This window comes from Scyliorhinus canicula, chromosome 2 (genome assembly GCF_902713615.1).
Source record: "Scyliorhinus canicula chromosome 2, sScyCan1.1, whole genome shotgun sequence".
NCBI classification, from domain to species: domain Eukaryota; kingdom Metazoa; phylum Chordata; class Chondrichthyes; order Carcharhiniformes; family Scyliorhinidae; genus Scyliorhinus; species Scyliorhinus canicula.
In genome coordinates, this window is record NC_052147.1 from 264,937,397 (window position 1) to 264,959,461 (window position 22,065).

Below are 22,065 nucleotides of genomic sequence, written 5' to 3' on the forward strand. Positions count from 1 at the left end.
CCTTTGGCCCATAACGTGGCAGGCAAGACTTATGCAAAGATAAAACTATTAATTTTTTCACCTATTCAAATTTGAGACATTGCGGGATTTTCCACACAACCGCAAGCGTAGCATGACCCCCCCCCCCCCCCCCCCCCCCCCCGGGGGCAGTCTATGGCTCGGAAGTTGAGATGGTTGAGAGCTTTAAGTTCCTGGTGGGTCACCATCACCAGCAATCTATCCTGGTCCACTCACATTGATGCAACAGTCAAGAAAGCCCAACAACATCTCCACTTCCTACGGAAGCTAAAGAAATTTGGCATGACTCCATCGACTCTCACAAACTCCTACAGACGTGCGATAGAGAGCATCCTATCCGGCTGCATCACAGCCTGGTATGGCAACTGCTCAGCCCAAGATCGTAAGAAACTGCAGAGTGTGGTGAACTCAGCCCAATGCATCACACAAGCTTGCCATTCTCACACTGATTCTGACCAGACCTCCTGCTGCCTCAGGAAGGCAGACAGCATTGTCAGAGACCCCTCCCACCCAGGCATTGCCTTCTTCCAGATCCTTCCATCAGGCAGAAGGTACAGAAGTCTGAAGACTCGCACAGCCAGACATCAGAACAGCTTCTTCCCCACAGCCTTTTGTAGCCAGCCCTCAAAATGTTAAAAATGGCTGTTCTCTCTCCTTCCCCTCGCCACCCCAATCCAATTCTCTCTCCTCCTGTTGCAAGGTTATTGACAGACTGAAGTATGGTCCCCAGAGAATCACCCAGCCACCATTAGCTCACCCAAATGATGATTATTTCCATGCAATTCGAAATACTGAGTGTGTGCAGAGTATCTCAGTGTGTGAAGGGTTTCAATGTTGAGTCTAACTGTACACCTCACCTGATGTCCATTCATGTACCGAGGTCGGCAAATATGGATCATACAAAGAACTTGTATTTATACAGTGTTTTTCACCACAGGACCTCCCAACGTGTGTTGCAGCCAATTAAACACTTTTTGAAGTGTAGCCATTGTACTAATGTACAAAATCAGGATTAACCATACTGCTTTTCTTTCACCCCCCTCCCTAGCCTGGGGATATTAAGACAAGTTGTGGCATCCCAACTGCTGATAATTTCAGCTAACTCATCAGCGACCAGAGATCAGAGTTAACATTGTCCTGGTCAGCGTGCCCAATCTACACCTATCCATCTACACCTCCCGCTGCCTGGGGAAAGCGGGCAGCACAATCAAAGACCCCTGCTGCCCAGCTTGTTCGCTCTTCCAACTTCTTCCATCGGGCAGGAGATACAAAAGTATGAGAACACGCACAAACAGATTCCAAAACAGCTTCTTCCCCGTTGTTACCAGACTCCTAAACGACCCTCTTATGGATTGACCTGATTAATACTACACTTCTGTATGCTTCACCCAATGCCGGTGTCTCGGTATTTACACTGTATACCTTGTGTTGCCCTATTATGTATTTTTTTAAATTTCCTTTTCTTTTCATGTGCTAAATGATCTGTTCGAGCTGCACGCAGAAAAATACTTTTCGCTGTACCTCGGTGCACATGACAATAAACAAATCCATCCAGCCGTCCATCTAAGTACCACACTGGGTACTAAGGCCAAACCCAGATGGTTCAGGGGGCATTTTGAGGTGCCTGGTGTAATATAGACAGTTGTAAACAGTGCAACTGCATGTGGCCCTGACGCTTCAGAAATAGGAAGCAACTGGTCCACACATTTACTCAGTACTTTGGAAAGGTCCTTTATAAGGTCAATAAGACAACAGTGCTGGTACGGGTACAATCGCCATAGTCCCAGATGATAGAATTTACAGTGCAGAAGGAGGCCATTCGGCCCATCGAGTCTGCACCGGCTCTTGGAAAGATCACCCTATTCAAGCCCACGTCTCTTCCCTAATCTCTGTAACTCAGTGACCCCACTTAACCTTTTTGGACACTAAGGCAATTTAGTATGGCCAATCCACCTAACCCGCACATCTTTGGACTTGTTGGAGGAAACCGGAGCACCCGGAGGAAACCCACGCAAGCACAGGGAAAACGTGCAGACTCCGCACAGACAGTGACCCAAGCCAGGAATCGAACCTGGGACCCTGGAGCTGTGAAGCAACTGTGCTAACCACCGTGCTACCGTGCTGTCCCATAGATGACCATAGGCTGCTTTCCTCTTTGAGATGGGAGAGCTGATTGGTGGTGTTTTAACCTGAGGATCACCACACCTCAGACGAGGGGCAAGGTTGAGAAGGCGGGGGCCTTCATGAATAACCTGGTCAAAGTCAGCTGGTCCGGCTGCATCTGGAGAGCAAGAGAAACAGTTCATGTTTCGGGTCAATGAATCTTAGAGGCGGAGTTCTGATGTCAGATCACAAACCAGAAACCTTAACTTGGTTTTGTTTCTGTCCACAGATGCTGCCAGACCTGCTGGGTGTTTCCATTGTTTTCTGTTTCTCGTTCCTTCCTGGCCTCCACAGTATTTTCCTTCAATGAATTGGCAAGTTAGGGCACACAGAAAGAAAAGGGTACAGCACCTCTCTCTCTCTCGCTCACTAAAACCCTCACTACTCTCCTGCAGGGATGGTAGCAATGGAAAAGGTTGACGCATTAGAAATCAAACCATGGACACGATCTATGAACATTTTCCAGTGAGGGCTGGACACAGGGTATCCACATGTCCGGCACATTTTATAAAATATGGAGTGTCTGGAATCTGCGAGTTAACCAGAATCTGGAAGCCTGTGGCTGCTGGCTGCGACACGGTATGATTTCAGTCTGAACTGCACACATTCTGCACAGCACACATCCTTTAAACAAAAAAATGAAAGACAAGGAGCATGTCTGTGCATCGTTCCTCCTTCGAGCACTCTGCCGTACTAGAAACGCGAGGGAAGAAAACCAGAAGAATGTACAAAGTCCAGCATTACTCAGACTTCCTCAGGTTGGCTGGGAGTGGGGGTGCGGGGGCCGCGGTGGCTGTCAGTAACTCTTGGCTCTATTCATTAAACATCCAGGCTAAAGAGTTAGCAGTCCTATCCAGTTCACCTCCAAGGCAACCTTTTCACTGCATACATATCCTCAGAGTTGTGGGAATCAGAAGAATGCCATCTTCGATTGCAATGGAAGAAATGCAATTCGTTCCCAAATTCTGGGCGATTAGCAAGTCCAGACCCAGATGGTTCGGGGGGGGGGACGCACGTTGTTGTGCCTAGAGTAATACAGTCAGTTGTAAACAGTGCGGCTGCACGTGCCCCTGGCCCTTCAGAAATAGGAAGCGACTGGCCCAGGGGGTGGAGTTGTCTTTATCTTTACCGCTTTCTCTGTCATTAGGAAATGCCAGTTGCTGAGTTACCATTCACCACACAAAGTGAGGGAAGTTTTCAAACCAAACCACAATATATACAGATGTCTATCAAATGGACTGAGTGTCTTTGTTCTGGAGTAACTGCATTCTTGTAAGGATCTGTGCTAACCTGTAATAAATTAAAATCTGTGCAAAAATACAACTTCAAAGTAAATGGCACAAAAATTGACACTAGCATATGCACAGAAAAGTTTTTTTTTAAATCATACTCGTCTTCTTCACATTTTTCTGGGATTTGTGAGCAAATCCTTGAACTTGAAGAGTGTTTCTGTCAATTGAAAAATGGTTAGAAATATTTTTCTTTGCTTTTAGGAAAAAAGAAGTGTGGGAAACAATTTTATTCTGATATGTAAAATTTGCAGATTAATTTATACTAAAAAAGAGAGGCGCAAGTGTAATTGGAACATCACGCACAAGGGATCTCTCATTGTTTACACTGCAGGGCAGACCTGTAGTTCTCAAAGGGTTAATACCAGTAATCAAAACCGCACACTTTTTAAAATGACTTTCCTTCAGAAGCTTTGCGGTGAATCTCCTGCACTGGACGGCAGAGAGCTTCCTGACCCGTGAGATAAAAGAATGAAAATGAGGAAGTCCGTCAGTACTTACTGTCCACGGGGTTGATGTAATCTGTGATGTGTGCCGCCGCGCCTGTTCCGCTAGTTTGCATGAGGATGTCACCATATGGACTTCGATGGGTGGCCATTAGGGTCATTTGATGGTAGTACTCAGCTGGATTAGCTCCTGGTGGGGGAGGGGGCAGGCCGAACAGACCCCTGTCCTTCAAGTGCTCGTGAGGAACTGCAGGGCAGAAAACAAGATACCCGTTCCCAAAGTTGTAAAAAACCTTTGTGATTTTTCTGCACTGACGTCAGACATCCCTCTGCTACCCAGATGGAAGCTATCGCTGCTGTTCAGTGACGGTAGTTTGGGCGTGTTTGTGTAGAACAGAGCTGAGCGAGCTGGGGCCTCCACATTCCAGTGTTTCCTCAAAGTCATAAACAAACCCTGGCAGCACCAAATGATCTCAAGCACGAAGAGAGAGAAGAAAAAAAAATCACAGCAGGAAAGATAGGAACACTTGGAAACATGGCAGCTCTACATCTAAAGACAGCAAGGGAATTTTTGATTTTCAAAACCAACGCAAGCTTGCACACACGTGCACAGTCACAGCTATACTGGTGCACATATGCCCACTAGGTTACACTCTGCTTCACTCGCTGGTGCATGCCCACAATATACAGATTAGTTTTCAAAACTTACTTGTGAAAGGCATACTGTGTGTGGTGCTCCTTGCTTCAGCGTCTAGTTTAGAATCTCATTTGGATAAGAAGCTAAATAGCTCACCCCCGAGGGGTTGAAGTCGCTTTCCTATGGAATTCCCACCTCCGACAAGACACAACAGGATTCCAGTGTTTTCACTCATTTCGAAAAGCTCACGGGTTCCGGTGGGCCTGGCTCATTTCTCTTGGATGTGGTTACACGATCTTAACCCTTACATTGTTGTCTGACTAATCACAGTCTAATTGTGTAGACACAGATAATGATTAAACTCCGGAGTTGCATTATCAATGGAGCAAAGTTTGCATTGGAAACTTGAGAAGATAACTTTACCAATTCACGGACATAGAATATTACGCTGAACACTCGAGGAGCATTCAAGGGGTTAAACGTCACTTTCGCTAATTTTGTTTTCTGTTCAGCACAAGTAATTCTGCTATGATAGAACCACTGAACCCCTACAGTGCAGAAGGAGGCTATTCAGCCCATCAAGTCTGCACCGACCTATTCCACCCAAGCTCACTTCCCCACCCGATTTATAATAATAATCTTTATTGTCACAGGTAGGCTTACATTAACACTGCAATGAAGTTACTGTGGAAATCCCCCAGTCGTAACACTCCAGCGCCTGTTTGGGTACACTGATTGAGAATTCAGGATCTCCAAATTACCTAACAGCACGTCGTTCGGGACTTGTGAGAGGAAACCGGAGCACCCGGAGGAAACCCACGCACACACAGGGAGAACGTGCAGACTCCGCACAGAGAGTGACCCAACCCCTTAACTTAACCTACATCTTTTTTGAACACTAAGGGGTAATTTAGCATAGCCAAATTCACCTAACCTGCACATCTTTAGACTGTGGGAGGAAATCGCAGCACCCAGACACGGGGAGAATGTGCAAATTGTACAAAGACAGTGACCCAAGGCTGAAATTTAACCCGGGTCCTTGACACTGTGCCACCGTGCTGCCTATTATTAGCATTTAGTCTTCAAATAGGTATCTTTTACAACAAAATATAATATCGTCAACTCCCACTCATGTACCATAAAAAATACTGGTTATAAGTTAATATTTTGGGAGTTCTTGGTTTGCAGTTCCATTTTATTACTATCAACCACTCAACAAAATAAGACCATAAGACATAGGAGCAGAATTAGGCCACTCAGCCCATCGAGCCTTCTCTGCCATTCAATCATGGCTGATGTTTTTCTCAGTCCCATTCCCCTACCTTCTCTCCATAACCCTGATCCCCTTACTAATCAAGAATCAAAGACACTCAGTGATTTGGCCTCCACAACCTTCTGCGGCAAAGAGTTCCACAGATTCACCACCCACTGGCTGAAGAAATTCCTCCTCATCTCTGTTTTAAAGGATCGTCCCTTTAGTCTGAGATGGAGTCCTCTGGTTCTAGTTTTTCCGACAAGTGGAAACATTTTCTCCATGTCCCCTATATCCAGGCCTTGCAGTATCCTGTAAGTTTCAATGAGATCCCCCCTCATCCTTCTAAATTCCAACGAGTACAGACCCAGTGTCCTCAACTGTTCCTCATACGACAAGCTCTTCATTCCAGGGATCATTCTTGTGAACCTCCTCTGGACCCTTTCCAAGGCCGCAAATCTTTCTTTAGATACAGGGCTCAAAACTGCTCACAATACTCCAAATAGGGTCTGAATACAGCCTCAGAAGTACATCCCTGGTCTTGTATTCTAGCCCTCTTGATATGAATGCTAGCATTGCATTTAGAACATAGAACATACAATGCCCATTCGGCCCATCGAGTCTACACGGACCCACTTAAGCCCTCACTTCCACCCTATCCCCATAACCCAATAACCCCTCCTAACCTTTTTTGGACACTTTTTTGGACACTAAGCATGGCCAATCCACCTAACATGCACAACTTTGGACTGTGGGAGGAAACCGGAGCACCCGGAGGAAAGCCAGGCAGACACGGGGAGAACGTGCAAATTCTGCACAGTGACCCAGTAGGGAATCGAACCTGGGACCCTGGTACTGTGAAGCCACAGTGCTAACCACTATGCTACCGTGCTGCCTTCCAACTGCTGACTGAACCTGCACGATAACCTTAAGAGAATCGTGAACAAGGACTCCCAAGTCCCTTTGTGCTTCTGATCTCCGAAGTATTTCCCCATTTAGAAAATAGTCTCTGCCTAAATTCCTCCTTACAAAGTGCATAACCTCACACTTTTCCACATTGTATTTCATCTGCCACTTCATTGCCCACTCTCCTAACCAATCCAAATCCTTTTGCAGCCCCCTTGCTTCCTCAATACTACCTGCCCCTCTGCAGATATTTGTATCATCTGCAAACTTAGCAACAGTGCCTTCAGTTCTTTCTTCCAAACATTTATATATATATTGTGAAAAGTTGTGGTCCCAGCACAGACCCCTGAGACACACCACTAGTCACCGGCTGCCATCCTGAAAAAGACCCCTTTATCCCCACTCTTTGCCTTCTGGCAGTCAGCCAATCCTCTATCCATGCCAGGATTGTACCCTGAACACCATGGGCTCTTAACTTATTTAACAATCTCCTATGTGGCACCTTGCCAAAGGCCTTCTGGAAATCTAAATAATTCACGTCCATTGGTTCTCCTTTGTCTAACTTCCTTGTTACCTCCTCAAAGAATTCTAACAGATTTGTCAGACATGACCTCCCTTTGACAGGGGCTGGTTTAGCACAGTAAGCTAAACAGCTGGCTTGTAATGCAGAACAATGCCAGCAGCGCAGGTTCAATTCCCGTACCAGCCTCCCCGAACAGGCGCTGGAATGTGGCGACTAAGGGCTTTTCACAGTAACTTAATTGAAGCCTACTTGTGATTATTATTACAAAGCATTGCTGACTCAGCCCTATTTTACCATGCACTTCCAAGTACTCCGCGATCTCATCTTTAACAACAGACTCTAAAATCTTACCAATGACCGAAGTTAAGCTAACCGGCCTATAATTTCCCGTCTTCTGCCTCCCTCCCTTTTTAAACAGTGGTGTTACATTAGCCACTTTCCAGTCCTCTGGGACCCTTCCTGCCTCCAGTGATTCCTGAAAGATCACCACCAATGCCTCCACAATCTCCTCAGCTATCTCTTTTAGATCACTGATGTGTAGTCTATGTTGTCCAGGTGACTTATCCACCTTCAGACCTTTCAGTTTCCCTCAAACCTTCTCCTTAGTGGTGGCCGCTGCACTCACCTCTGCCCCCTGGTTCTCCTGGAGCTCCGGCACCCCACTGGAGCTTCCACCGTGAAGACTGATGCAAAGTAACTATTCAGTTCATCTGCCATTTCTTTGTTTCCTATTATTACTTCTCCAGCCACATTTTCCAGTGATCCAATGTCTATTTTTGCCTCTCTTACCTTTTATATATTGAAAAAAAAACCTCTTCCTATCTTCGTTTATATTACTAGCTAAGATCCGATAACCCTCCGGCATACTCGCACTCCTCCAATTCTGGCCTCTCGGGTATTCCTAATTTTAATCATCCCAGCCTTCAGATGCCAAGGCCGGATTTCTCCCATAAACCATCACCGCCCTTTTCTCCTTTAAGACGCTCCTTAAAATCTAGCCCTTTGACTAAGTTTCCCATCATCTGCTTTAATATCCCCTTATGTGGCTTGATATCACATTTTTGTTTGAAAATGTTAGTGTGAAATTGCTTTTGGACGTTTCACTACATTAAAGATAGCAGACAAATACAAGCTGTTGTTGGTACAGTTATCTGGATAAAGAAAGGAGCAAGGCTTACCATCAGCTGGACTGAGGCCTCTTGCAGCTGAGATCATGGAGAGCGTGGGACTGCCATGCATGGTCCTCAGGTAATGTTCCATGTGGGGATTGACATAAGGATGGGGTGGGCTGAAAGGTGACTCCCCTGTGCCTGCCGGATTCCGATGAGGAGAGAGCCGGATGAGGGAGATGTCAGAGAAGACAGGGCTTCCAGTCAAGGCAGGAGGCCTGAGGAAACAGAAGTGCAATATTTCTCGAGGTTCCGCTGACGTCGCATTTATATTCCCATTGAGAAACATACAGGTGGATATCATTTATATTCCCATTGAGAAACATACAGGTGGATATCAGTTTGAATCTGTCCACAGAAATTGAATTAGATTAGAATGTTTACATTCATTCCTGCCTTGAACCAGGACTTCTTCCGCCTGCATTAAATCCCCATGCACCACTCACATGCACCATGTCATGACGCTGGTCAAAGCTGCATACAGCAAGAAACCAATTTGCAGTTCAATATTGAATTGAACTCAGCTGGTACTTCTTAAGCCGGCAGGAGGCTGAGCTTCCGCTATGATCTAACTGAATAAATTCATATTTACATTGTGCATTTTGATTCAAAGCAGCTGGGAATTGGGGACAAGGATCAGTATTTTACTATTACAAAGCAATGTCCTTCTTAGTTCAGTGCAGACCATGGGGCTCCTTAACATACGTTCTCCATGGCTTAGCTAGACAAAGATTGAATTTGTAAGGCACGAACAGCCAACTCCAGCACCCCCCCCCCCCCCCCCCCCCCCGCTTATCCCTAACCCCCATGCCAACCCAATGTGTAAACAGTATGATTTATTCCCGAGAGGCACAAAACAATTGGATGTCCAACAGTTAATGCCTGTGGCTGATAAGAGGCAGGTTTAAATCATGGCGTCCCACACAATGAATCCTGATATGAGTTATACCAGTGTGCCAGCTGTGGCAGGAAACCAGACAATCCCCACCCTTCCTCCCCCCTATGAGACAGAAGACAAACCTGCACAATCACCCTTGAGCACTTATTAAGTGACTCTTTATTCAGAGAGTAGTAAGGGCGCGGAATGCCCTGCCTGCAACAGTAGTGGACTCACCAACACTAAACGCATTCAAATGGTCATTGGATAGGCATATGGACGATAAGGGAATAGTGTAGAGGGACTTTAGAGGGGTTTCACAGGACGGAGCAACATCGAGGGCCGAAGGGCCTGTACTGCGCTGTAATGTTCCATGGCCGCACTGCTGCCAGAGACTGTGCAACTGGCAGAGTCTTCTCAGCAGGTCAACTGATTCCCCATGGATAGGCCATTTTGCTGAGGGAGGGAAGAAAAAAGGCAACCAGGAACGGGCTCGAAAGGCCGAATGGCCGACTCCTATTCCTATGTTCATAAGAGGTGAAAGGGAAGAAGACAACATATCCAAATATTGGGGAATGGTGGGTAAACTTAGAAACATAGAAAATAGGATGCAGTAGTGGACCATTCGGCCCTTTGACCCTGCTCTGCCATTTAATATGATCATGGTTGTCAAGAGTAAATATTACGCTTGAATCAGACTTGTTGATCAGACTTGGCCTACATGTGACTCCAGACCCACAGCAATGTGGTTTGACTCTTAAATGCCCTCTGAAATGGCCGAACAAGCCACACAGTTGAACTCAACCGCCACAAAACCCCAAAAAAGGAATGAAACCGGACGAACCACCTGGCATTGAACGAGGCACCCGAAACGACAACGGCAAACCCAGCCCTGCCGACACTGCAAAGTCCTCCTTACTAACATCTGGGGGCTTGTGCCAAATTGGGAGAGCTGTCTCGCAGACTAGTTAAGCAACAACCTGACATAATCACACTCACAGAATCATACCTTACAGAGAATGTCCGAGACATCATGGGTGGAATTGTCCGACCCCCTGGGGGGATCAGAGAATCACCCAGGGCCGGTGTCAATCCCGCCCCCACCGTGGCCCGAATTCTCCGCCACCCGGGAATCGGCGGGGGCGGGAATCGCGCCGCGCTGGTCCCCCCGCGGCGATTCTCCGGCCCGCGATGGGCCGAAGTCCCGCCGCTGACAAGCCTTTCCCGCCGGCGGGAATCAAAGCACGTTTGGTGCTGGCGGGATTGGTGGCGCGAGCGGGCCCCCGGGGTCCTGGGGGGGGCCGCGGGGCGATCTGGGTCCGGGGGGGGGGGGGTGACCCCACGGTGGCCTGGCCCGCGACCGGGGCCCACCTATCGGCGGGCGGCCTGTGCCGTGGGGGCACTCTTTTTCTTCCGCCACAGGAAGAGACCCCCTCCCCCGCGCATGCGCCGGGATGACATCAGCAGCCGCTGACGCTCCAGCGCATGTGCGGACTTCCTCCGGCCAGCGAAGGCCTTTTGGCCCCGGCTGGCGCGGCGCCAAAGGCCGTTCGCGCCGGCCGGCGGAGCGGAAACCACTCTGGCGCGGGCCTAGCACCTAAAGGTGCGGAGAATTCCGCACCTTTGGGGAGGCCTGAAACCAGAGTGGTTCTCGCCACTCCACAACACCGGGACCCCCCGCCCCGCTGGGTAGGGGAGAATCCCGGCCCATATCACCATTCCCGGTTATGTGAAATGAAAATTGCTTATTGCCACAAGTAGGCTTCAAAGGAAGTTATAGTGAGAAGCCCCTAGTCGCCACATTCCGGCGCCTGTTCATGGAGGCTGGTACAGGAATTGAACCGTGCTGCTGGCCTGCCTTGGTCTGCTTTAAAAGCCAGTGATTTAGCCCTGTGCTAAACCAGCCCATGAGACCAGTCTGTCTCAATAGCAGGACAGACCCAGCAGAGGTGGCAGTGCAGTGGTATACAGTTGGGAAGGAGTTGGGAGTCCTCAACATTGACTCTGGACCCCATAAAGTCTCATGGCTTCGGGTCAAACACGAGCAAGGAAACGTCCTGCTGATGACCACGTTCCGGCCCCATCAGCTGATGAATCAGTACTCCTCCATGTTGAACACCATTTGGAGGAAGCATCAGGGGGTGGCAATAGCACAGAATATGCTCTGGGTGGGGGACTTCAATGTCCATCATCAAGAATGGCTCGGTAGTGCCACCACAGACTGAGCTAGCTGACTCCTAAAGGACGTAGCTGCTAGACTGGGACTGCAGCAGGTGGTGAGAGAAACAACAAGAGAGAAAAACATACTTGACCTCATCCTCACCAATCTGCCTGCTGCAGATGCATCTGTCCATGACAGTATCGGTAGAAGTGACCACTGTCCTTGTGGGGACAAAATCCCGTCTTCACATTGATGATACCCTACATCGTGTTGTGTGGCATGATCACCATGCTAAATGGGATAGACTTCGAACAGATCTAGCGTCTCAATACTCGGCATCCACGAGGCACTGTGGGCCATCAGCAGCAGCAGAATTGTATTCAACCACAATCTGCAACTTCATGGCCCAGCATATCCCCCACACTACCATTACCACCAAGCCAGGGGATCAACCCTGGTTCAATGAAGAGTGTAGGAGAGCATTCCAGGAGCAACATCAGGCATACTTTAAAATGAGGTGTCGAACTGGTGAAGCTACAACACAGGACTAGTGTGCCAAACAGCATATAGAGCAAGTAATAGACAGAGCTAAGCAATTCCACAATGAACGGATAAGCTCGTAGTCCTGCATCCAGCCATGAATGGTAGTGGATAATTAAACAACTCACCGTAGGAGGAGGTTCCACAAATATCTCCATCCTCAGTGATGGAGTAGCCCAGCACATATGTGCAAAAGTCAAGGCTGAGGCATTCACAACAATCTTCAGCCAGAAATGCCGAGTGGATGATCTATCTTGATCCCCTCCGGAGGTCCCCAGCATTACAGATGTCAGTCTTCAGCCAATACGATTCACTCCATGTAATATCAAGAAATGGCTGAAGGCACTGGATACTGCAAAGGCTATGGGCCCTGACAATATCCCGGCAACAGTACTGAAGACTTATGCTCCCGAACTTGCCGCACCCCTAGCCAAGCTGTTCCTGTAGAAGAAACAGGAAAAATCCAACCCAGCCAATTACCGCCCTCTCAGTCTATTCTCCATCATCAGCAAAGTGATGGAAGGAGTCATCAACAGTTTTGTCAAGTGGCACTTACTCAGCAATAACCTGCTCACAGACGCTCAGTTTTGGTTCCGCCAGGGTCAGCTCCTGACCTCATTACAGCCTTGGTTCAAACATGGACAAAAGAGCTGAATGCCAGAGGTGAGGTGAGAGTGACTGTCCTTGACATCAACGCACCATTTGACCGAGTATGGCATCAAGGATCCCTAGCTAAACTGGAGTCAATGGGAATCAGGGGGAAAACTCTCTGCTGGTTGGAGTCATACCTGGCACAAAGGAAGATGGTTGTAGTGGTTGGAGATCAATCATCTCAACTCCAGGACATCACTGCAGGAGTTCTAGGTGTCAGGCCCAACCATCTTCAGCTGCTTCATTAATGACCTCCCTTCCATCATAAGGTCATTAGTGAAGATGTTTGTGAATGACTACACAATGTTCAGCACCATTTGTGACTCCTCAGATAATGAAGCAATCCAGGTCCAAAAGCAGCAAGACCTGGGCAATAACCAGGCTTGGGCTGACAAGTGGCAAGTTACATTTGTGCCACAGAAGTGCCAGGCAATGACCATCTCCTACAAGAGAGGATCTAACCATCGCCCCTTGACATTCAATGGCACTACCATCGCTAAATCCCCCACAATCAACATCCTGGGTGTTACCATTGATCAGAACCTGAGCTGGACTAGCCACATTAATACTGTGGCTACCAGAGCAGGTCAAACATGAGGAGTCCTACGGCGAGCAACTCACCTCCTGACCGCCGAAAACTTGTCCACCGTTTACTCGTCACACGTCAGGAGTGTGATGGAATACTCTCCACTTGCCTGGATGGGTGCAGCTCTAACACTCAAAAAGCGCGACACCATCCAGGAAAAAGCAGCCCGCTTGATTGCCCCTCCTTCCACAAACATTCAAACCCTCCACCACTGACGAACAGTGGCAGCCATGTGTACCATCTAGAAAATGCACTGCAGTAACTCACTAAAGTCCCTCTGACAACACCTTCTAAATTCAAGACCACGACCATCTAGAAGGACAAGAGCAGCAGATACCTAGGAACCCCACCACCTGGAGGTCCTCCCCCCCCCCCCCCCCCCCCCCGCCCCCCCACCAAAGTCACTCAGCACCGACTTGGAAATATATTGCTGTTCCTTCACTGTCGCTGGGGCAACATTCTGAGACTCTCTCCCTAACAGCACAGTGGGTGTACTTACACCTCAAGGACTGCAGAGGTTCAAGAAGGCAGTTTACCACTACCTTCTGAAGGGCAACTAGGGATGGGCAATAAATGCTGACCTAACCAGCGACGCCCACATCCCGTAAATGAATTTTATGGAACAATATTACAAGAATAATACTGAAAGAAAGAAAAAGATTTCAGCCCCACTTTTAACCTAAGCTGTTCAGTAGAAACAGGGAGGAATTGAGAGGGACATCCAACCCAAACCCACATTGTTCTGCCCATGTGGGTTGTTTAAAGTCAGGGTTTGACATTTCTATAACATGCAGTGACTGCTAATATGCAGGTAAATGTAGGAGCCATCTAGATCACTGCAGGATCTCAATCTGCTTTGATGATAGGGGTGAGGGAAGAATGTGCCCTACTCTTTTTTGAATACAGTAATTGGAGTTTAATCACCCAGGGGAACCATCTGAACAGGCATCCAAGGCTTCAGGTTAACATCTCAGCTGAACGGTGCCATTCCTGACATTATGGCACAATACAGTATTAAGGGGTTGAAGTGTTGAAGTAGAATTTTACCCCTCAATTGTCTGACTCACACTTATGGAGATGATTGTGATGCCATCTGAGCATGCTGTCAAGCTGGTACATGCCAATTTGTATCACAACTGCGTGGTGGTGTTATCACATCTCAATCCATGATCCTCCATGGGAGTTCCCGGTTTGAAGGTCATTAAATCAGGCTTCTGTTCCCACCACAGAACTGAAACAGCCATTCTCAAAATCAGAATCATAGAATCCCTACAGTGCAGGAGGCCATTCGGCCCAGCAGGTCTGCAGCATCCCTTCAAAATGAGAACTCCACACATGCCCAATCCCCTATCCCCGTAACAAGATTGTCTGACACCATGGTGCCCAAGGTAGCTTGTCATGTTTCTAACTTTTTTTCCAAGAACGCACAATCACACAGGATTGGTAAACTTTCAGCAGGTCCTATTTATTTGAAGGCTAGAATTAATACGGCTAGAATTAGCACGGTAGTATAGTGAGGGCAGCACGGTAGTACAGTGATTAGCACAGTTGTTTCACAGCTCCAGGGTCCCAGGTTCAATTCCCCGCTGGGTCACTGTCTGTGCAGAGTCTGCACGTTCTCCCCGTGTCTGCGTGGGCTTCCTCCGGGTGCTCCGGTTTCCTCCCACAGTCCAAAGATATGCAGGTTAGATGGATTGGTCAAGCGAAATTGCCCTTAGTGTCCAAAAAGGTTGGGTGGGGTTACTGGGTGGCGGGGATAGTGTGGAGGTGTGGGCTTAGGTGGGGTGCTCTTTCCAATGGCCAGTGCAGACTTAATGGGCTGAATGGTCTTCTTCTGCACTGTAAATTCTATGATTCTATGATTCTAACCTGCACACTCCGAGGCACTAAGGGGCAATTTAGCAATTCCAATCCACCTAACCTGCACATCTTTGGTCTGTGGGAGGAAACCGGAGCACCTGAAGGAACCCACGGAGACCAAGAGAAATGTACAAACTCCACGCAGACGATGACCCAAGACCAGAATTGAACCGGGGTCCCTGGCACTGTGAGGCAGCAGTACTAACCACTGTGCCGCCCCCAAATAACATCTACCTGTGACTAACACAACAGGACATTTTTCCATCTTGACATCTCTGTAGATCCAGGGTTGACCTGGTTAACGACATCATTCTCCTCTAACTCACTCAGTGTGATTATTTGTGTTTTGGTTCCACTCTGACTCACCCAATTGTAGCCAGAGCTTCTCTAGTAATAATTCCTTTGTCCATAACTGCACTGACAACTCGAGGGTTCTCTAAGGATCTGCTGGGATTCTCTCAGGATCTGTTCTTGGTGTCCTCCTCTACCCCATCTATGTGTTATCCTTGGCAACATTATTCACTGATATAGGGCCAGCTTTTTCTTGCACGTTGACAACACCCAGCTCCACCTCTCCCTGACTCAACTCCGCCACTTTCTCCATTTGTCAGGTTGTTGGCCCAACATCCAAACTTACCTTTCTAGCCAAACATTGGGAAGACCATCATCTTCGGTCCACACTACAAATTCCGTATCCTAGCCATCAATTCCGTCTCCCTCAGCACCTAGCCAGTCTGTTCACCAGCTCAATGTCTTTCATAGTTCTGTGCTCAGTTTTTGGCTCTATGTATTCTCTATCACAAATTAGGCTAATTTCACCTCTGCAATATGGCCTGCCTACATTGCTTCAGCTCATCTACTGCTGAAGCTTTCATCCATGTCGTTGTCACTTCCAGACTCAATGATGTCCCATCGACTTCCCATTCTCTGCTCATTAAAGACCTCAAGTGATTTAAAAGTATGGCACCTCCAATTCTAGTTTGCCACAAACCCCCCAACTCAGTCCTTTCGGACATAGATCTGTCCCCAGGTCCTGAATGGTTCCAATTTAAAATGACCACCCTTGTGTTTAAATCTCTCTATGGCCTATCTCTTACTTCCCTTTTCTGAAATCTTTTCCAGTGCTGCATATCCCACCCCCGGTTCCCCAAACGTATTCTCCATTTCATGGATTCCAGCCCTTTGGGTATAATCCCTCTATTCATCATATCACTGGGAGCTGTGTCTTCTGGAATTTCCTCCCTGCCTCTCCACACCCTTCACTTCCTTTAAGGCACTCCTCAATATCTGTCTCTTTGGCTGCATTTTTTGATATCTGCCCCCTCCACCCCACGCTCCTCCCAATATCTCCTTCTTGGGCACGGTGTCCATTTTCTTTGCCATCCGACTCGATCTTGGAGATGTTGATTTCTGCCTACGAGTGTCACACCTGTTATTGCTGTTGATGGCATTTTCAGAAGAGGAGGGGGGAAAAATCAAGGGGAGGGAAACTCGACACAAGCAAAAACGAACTCACTTATTGCTCAGGCTGTGGCTGATGTGAGGCGGACACAGGATCTGAAAAGTTCAGCTGAACTAATTCGCCTCATTCATCAATCTGACAGAAGGATTTCAAAGCAACAGGTAGCAGAATCACTTAAATTCGCGGCTCGATCATGCAGAAAAGGTACACATTACCTCCGCAGCTAATGGAGCCTGATCGAAGCGATCAGACAGCTTTACCTTTACCTCGGGTTAGTACTGAAAAAGGGGTGATGTGTGTTTGCTTTTCCCTTGAGAAAGCAGTGCACTGTTAATACTTTGGAATCTTCCCTGCCTCCTTTTGCAACAGTACACTACACTCTAACTTGGATCTTGAACCAAGAAATCCATGTTGCAAAAGAAGAATAGCAAAGCTGAACGTTACAGGTTTTGATTTTTACGCCAAATTTTAAAGAGCGCCCGTCACAGACGTTGACAGATTTGGCATTTATATTGTACCTTTCTGTTGCCCTATTATGTGTTTTCTTTTTATTTTATTTTCATCCACTAAATGATCTGTTTGAGCTGCTCGCAGAAAAATACTTTTCACTCTACCTCGGTACTCGTGACAATAAACAAATCCAAATCGTGTCGTCAGGATGTGCCACAGTATCTCACAGCTTATGAGTGACTTTTCGAGTGCAGTCATTGTTCTGGTATGGACAACTACAACAAGCTGTGCACAGCAAGATCCAAATAGCAGCTATGAGATAAATAACCAGGCTTTTGCCGTGTTGGTTAAGGGCAGAAGTGTTAGTCGGGACAAATGGGAGAACTCATGGCTTTTCGTTAAATGGTGTCACATGATCTATTTTTCTCCATGAACAGGCAGGTGGCGGTCTCGATTTAATGACTTATTCTTAAGATGACAACTCCAACAGTGAAGCACTCCATCAACTCTGAAGACTGTGGAAGTCCCTGGGATGGGATTTGAACCCACAATCTCCTGACTCAGAGATAAGAATTCTGACACCGATCAACGCCATGCTTAGCTAAACGCTTTTCTCTGACATTGATATTTTGGGGAGTAGGTGCCACTGTTATACACTTGCACTTCCACTTGGCATGGTACAGCGTGAGGCAATGGGCAGGAGAGCCAGGGAAAGAAGTATCTTCCCTCTCTGCCGGCGAAGCGAGAGGGGAATCACCAGGTTTATATTAGCTGCCGAGAAGATAACTCTGTGGTGACAGGTTTTTACTGGAAAGATAACATTAGTTACCTGACCAATTGTTCAGCAATGATTCTAATATTTCCACATATGAACCATCACCTCCCCCAACCACTCCATCTCCCATTTTAATATGTTGAGTTCTAGATAAACCATGAACCTCTCTCTCCTGCTTCAGAAGAGTCCAGTTGGAGATTTGGGACACAGATATAATCAACACATTTGAAGAGTAAGTAATTTGAATAAAATGCCATGGACATGATCGACCCGAATGGGAACAGAGTGCTGTAGCACGCACTATTAGCCGTGTGTTTCCCGGTGCTTGTAGCGATGAGAGGCATCACACTTGCGAGCGGCCAGTTGGATAGATTGGGGCCCTCAGCGGGTAACGCAAGGCCGAGGCTGCACTTTCTGCACCGAGGACTCTACTTGCTGGAGCTCCTGAGTGCAGGGAGAGATCAGGATGCCATTTCTGATCTCTCAACCCCTCGAAGCGACGGTCAAAATCTTCCCCAAGCCCCACCTCACCTATAAAGGGGACCCTTTCTCACCCCCCCCCCCCCCCCCCCCCCATCCCCATCCCTTGCCTCCCGAAACCCATGCAGGGCACCCTTAGCCCCGATCCCCATTGCATGAAAAATGGCACCTTGGTAGTGCCATCCAGGTAGTGCCCATGCGCGGCTGGCAATGCCATCTGGGCACCTTGACAGCACCAGGGTGGCATTGCCAGGGTGCCCAGGTGGCATCATCACTGCCAGGGTGCGACCCTGCCCAGAGGGCAAGCACCAGGGAGACTCCTACGAGTGCCGCACCTTCTCATCCCCATTTGTAGAGACCAGCACTGTACAGCACTCACCCAAGGTCTCCGAGGTGAGGGGGCTAGACCGCACGCCTGGGTTAGATCTCGGGAATTCATATTGGAATGAGACTAGCTGTCTCACTCTAATACGCAGAGTTTCCAGAAAGTGATTCTGCCCACAATGGGCAAGATTCACATTGTGACACCTTGTGAGGTGTGGCGAGCCAGGAAGACCCCGGAAGGGGATCACCCCGCATCTACCTGCCAAGCCTGCACTGCTTTTAGGGCGTAACGTGGCCAGTAGATCTCGCCCCATATTACAAGCATTATTTATGTGGAAGGCCTCACCTCTCCAGCCCTCCCTTTTAAAATAATGCCGCACATCCACGCTTAATATCTGCTCCATGGGATTCCCCACCCTCCCAAATGGCCACGCAACAGCAGGGAGGTTAGAGCTGTCAGTTCTCCTACCCAACTGTAATAAAGACCAGCCAGGAAGATTCATTCGGCTTATTACCAATGTCATTGGGTGAGGCTCCCCCTGATTTACGAAAGAGTTGCACAATAGCTCCCTCACATAGTCCCCCTTTTTATTAGGAATTTCCAACCCCCTTTCTTTAGGTTGCACCACTCCTGACAACATATTCTCAGAAGCAAAACACAGCAAGATTCCAGCTGTCAGGCTTCCAGTTGTTGCAAGGTAAGTGTATGACAGTGGTGGTGATGGCACCCTTTTCAAATTGCCCCTCCGTTTGCCCCGCTTAAATTCTTACGACTCTGTGAGGGGCCTAGTGCTGAAGCTCACAGCACCATCAGCCACAGGCGCAAACCCACATTGGTTAATACTGCAGCTCACTGAACGGAAACGATTCCATCAAAGGTAGAGGTAAGATGAGGTCCGTCAGCTAAAGGGCTGAGGAGATAAAAGCAAATTACCGCGGATGCTGGCATCTGAAACAAAACCAGAAAATGTTGGACATTCTCAGCCGGTCTGACAGCATCTGTGGAGAGCGAACGGAGCTTACGGGCACGATCCATTGGCCACACTGCGTCCGAAAAGCAGCGCACCACGCCGCAGCTGGCCGATACAAGCTAGGAGGCCCCGCTCCTGGGATCAACCTGGCTTGCAGCGCCTCGTAAGATGTAACCCGGTTTTGCGAGACGTTGCTATGCGAATGCTGCCAATTGCGGGCGGGACCAAATCTGCACATTAGAGCGAGACAGCTAGTTTCAATTTAATGAGCAGATTGTCGAGTTACCCGGGCGGCACGGTGGCGCAGTGGTTAGCATTGCTGCCTCATGGCACCAAGGACCCGAGTTGGATCCCGGCCCCGCATCACTGTCCGTGTGCAGTGTTCAGATTCTCCCCTTGTCTGCGTGGGTCTCATTCCCACAACCCAAAGATGTGCAGGGTAGTTGGATTGGCCACGCTAAAAGTGCCCCTTAATTGTATAATTGAAAGAAGCGTGGGAATCTCCCTCGCTTTGGAGACCTCGGCCAATGCTGTTCAGTACTGGTCTCCACAAATGGGGACCAGATGGAATAGCACCCGAGAAGGTCTCCCAGGGTATTGAAGTCCTGAGGTGCATGCCCTTTGGGCAGGGTGGTACCCTGGCACTGCATGTGCCACCTGGACACCTTGGGACTGCCAGCCTGACACACTGGCCGTGGCACCTAGGTGCCATCCTGACACTGCCAAGGTGCCCAGGTGGCACTGCCAGGTGGCAGGGGCATTGTGATGGTGCCCAGGTTGGCACTGCCAAGGTACCCAACCTGGCATTCTCTGCATGGATGCGATCGGGCTGAGGGTGCCCTGCGCGGGTGTTGGTGGGGGGTGGGGGGGGGGGAGAGCTGCTGCTCAGGGACCTCCCCATAGCATGTTGGGGCTTGGGTGGGGGAGGGGCAGGGATCGCTTTGTGGGCCTCCATGATTCAGACATCATTTAAAAATGGCGTCCCGATCTCTCTCTACACTGAGACGTTCCGGCGAGCGGAGCTCCTCAGTATAGAAAACAGAACTATGTGCGTCATCATGCGCAGCTAAACGCACTCGCTAAATGTTCCCATTTAGTGAAACTGCGGCCAACGTTTCGAGTCTGGATGATTGTCAAAGCTGAGGACGTTTCTTTCTCGACGTCAGCAAGCTTGATATGAGGGTATCCTATTAACGTGGTGAAATCGCTCGAGTCGCTGTGCAGTTCAATCAAGTTGCTCAGGAAACAGCCCCAACCTCTTCTCCAAGTATAAACGTAAATGCTGATAAGAAATGGAGAAAGATTCTGGGCACAAGTCCAAAGCAAATGGATAATTCCAGGGCAGTGTGTAATTGTGTTTTAAGAGTGGATCTGTGTTTGAGGTGGGGGCTGTTCTTCTGAGTTTGTGATTTCAGTGTTCCTGCAGCATGTAACTCAATCCACACGGCACACCGAAGCAAGCAGACGAGGGTCAGATTAACAAGGATTAAATAGGGAGATAGACTTCTGTACGAAAGCTGTCAGCAAAACCTGCTTAAAAATTGTAACTAGAACCACGGAAAACAAAATTAAAAACATGAGAAACCAAAGCCAAGAATGAAAGAAAAAAGCCGAACTGCACTACGAACGGCCAACGGGACAGAGTGGCAGGAAACTGGGAACATATTTTGCCCTCTTCCCTCCCCCCCCCCCCCAACTATTAATTCTCCCACTTCCTCATGTAGGGTTCGACACAGCCCATTTGTTCTCTGACATTGAACCCCGTGGCTATTCTTCATGGAATCGTTACAGTGCAGAAAGTGGCCATTTGGCCCATCGAGGCTGCACCGACCCTCTGAAAGAGCACCCTACCAAGGCCCACTCGCCCGCCCTATCCCCGAAACCGCACAATGCCACCTCACCTATACATCTTTGGACACGAGGGGCAATGTAGCGTGGCCAATCCACCTAACACGCGCATCTTTGGACATCTTTGTTCACGTGTGAACATTGACATTATGGACAATGAGCTCCATTGGAGATGGTGCCCCAGATACTGGAGACACTCTGGCAGTTTTCTCGGCGACTTCTGGCATGGAGCCTCATGATGAGAAGGCCACTGTGCAGGCGTCGCTTTCTGAGCGGGAGCCCCCTTGACGTCATTCAGCCCGACCTTATGACCACCGTTCAATTTGAGAGTTTGGACCTCTCAGATGCATTCAACATCTTTGTTTGTCAATCTCCAAAGATCATTGGCAGACCTTTCCAGTGGACTTCAGGGTCCCACCATCTGGGTCAAACCGGAGTCAGAAGCCTGCATTGTGTGGGAAACAGTCATTGGGTGGAATTTTCCAGCCATTACCGCCGGCAGGATCTTCCGGTCCCGCCTGACGGCGACCCCTCTCATGCGTTCCCCGATGGCCGAGGGTGTGAACAACAGGAGACCCCCCTGACAGCAGTCAGGCCATAAGATCCCTCCATCAGCCAATGGTGATCCATGCGCAAAACACAACTGGGGGAAAAGGGGGAGGGGAGGCACAAAAAAT

The 22,065-nt window shown here is 48.6% G+C and overlaps 1 protein-coding gene across 6 annotated transcripts in view; it reads right to left on the bottom strand.

Moving 5' to 3' along the window:
- Nucleotides 1–22,065, bottom strand: part of gli2a (GLI family zinc finger 2a) — a 488,975-nt gene that overhangs the window by 96,474 nt on the left and 370,436 nt on the right. For 5 of the 6 annotated variants that reach the window (XM_038790037.1, XM_038790038.1, XM_038790039.1 and 2 more), the window contains 2 exons: nucleotides 8,413–8,621; nucleotides 3,972–4,163 (listed from right to left, as the gene is read on the bottom strand). In XM_038790037.1, coding sequence (XP_038645965.1) covers nucleotides 3,972–4,163; nucleotides 8,413–8,621 — 401 coding nt within the window. Of the gene's footprint in view, nucleotides 1–3,971; nucleotides 4,164–4,625; nucleotides 4,672–8,412; nucleotides 8,622–22,065 lie in introns of those variants that run through there. The other variant, XM_038790043.1, reaches the window with a different exon arrangement.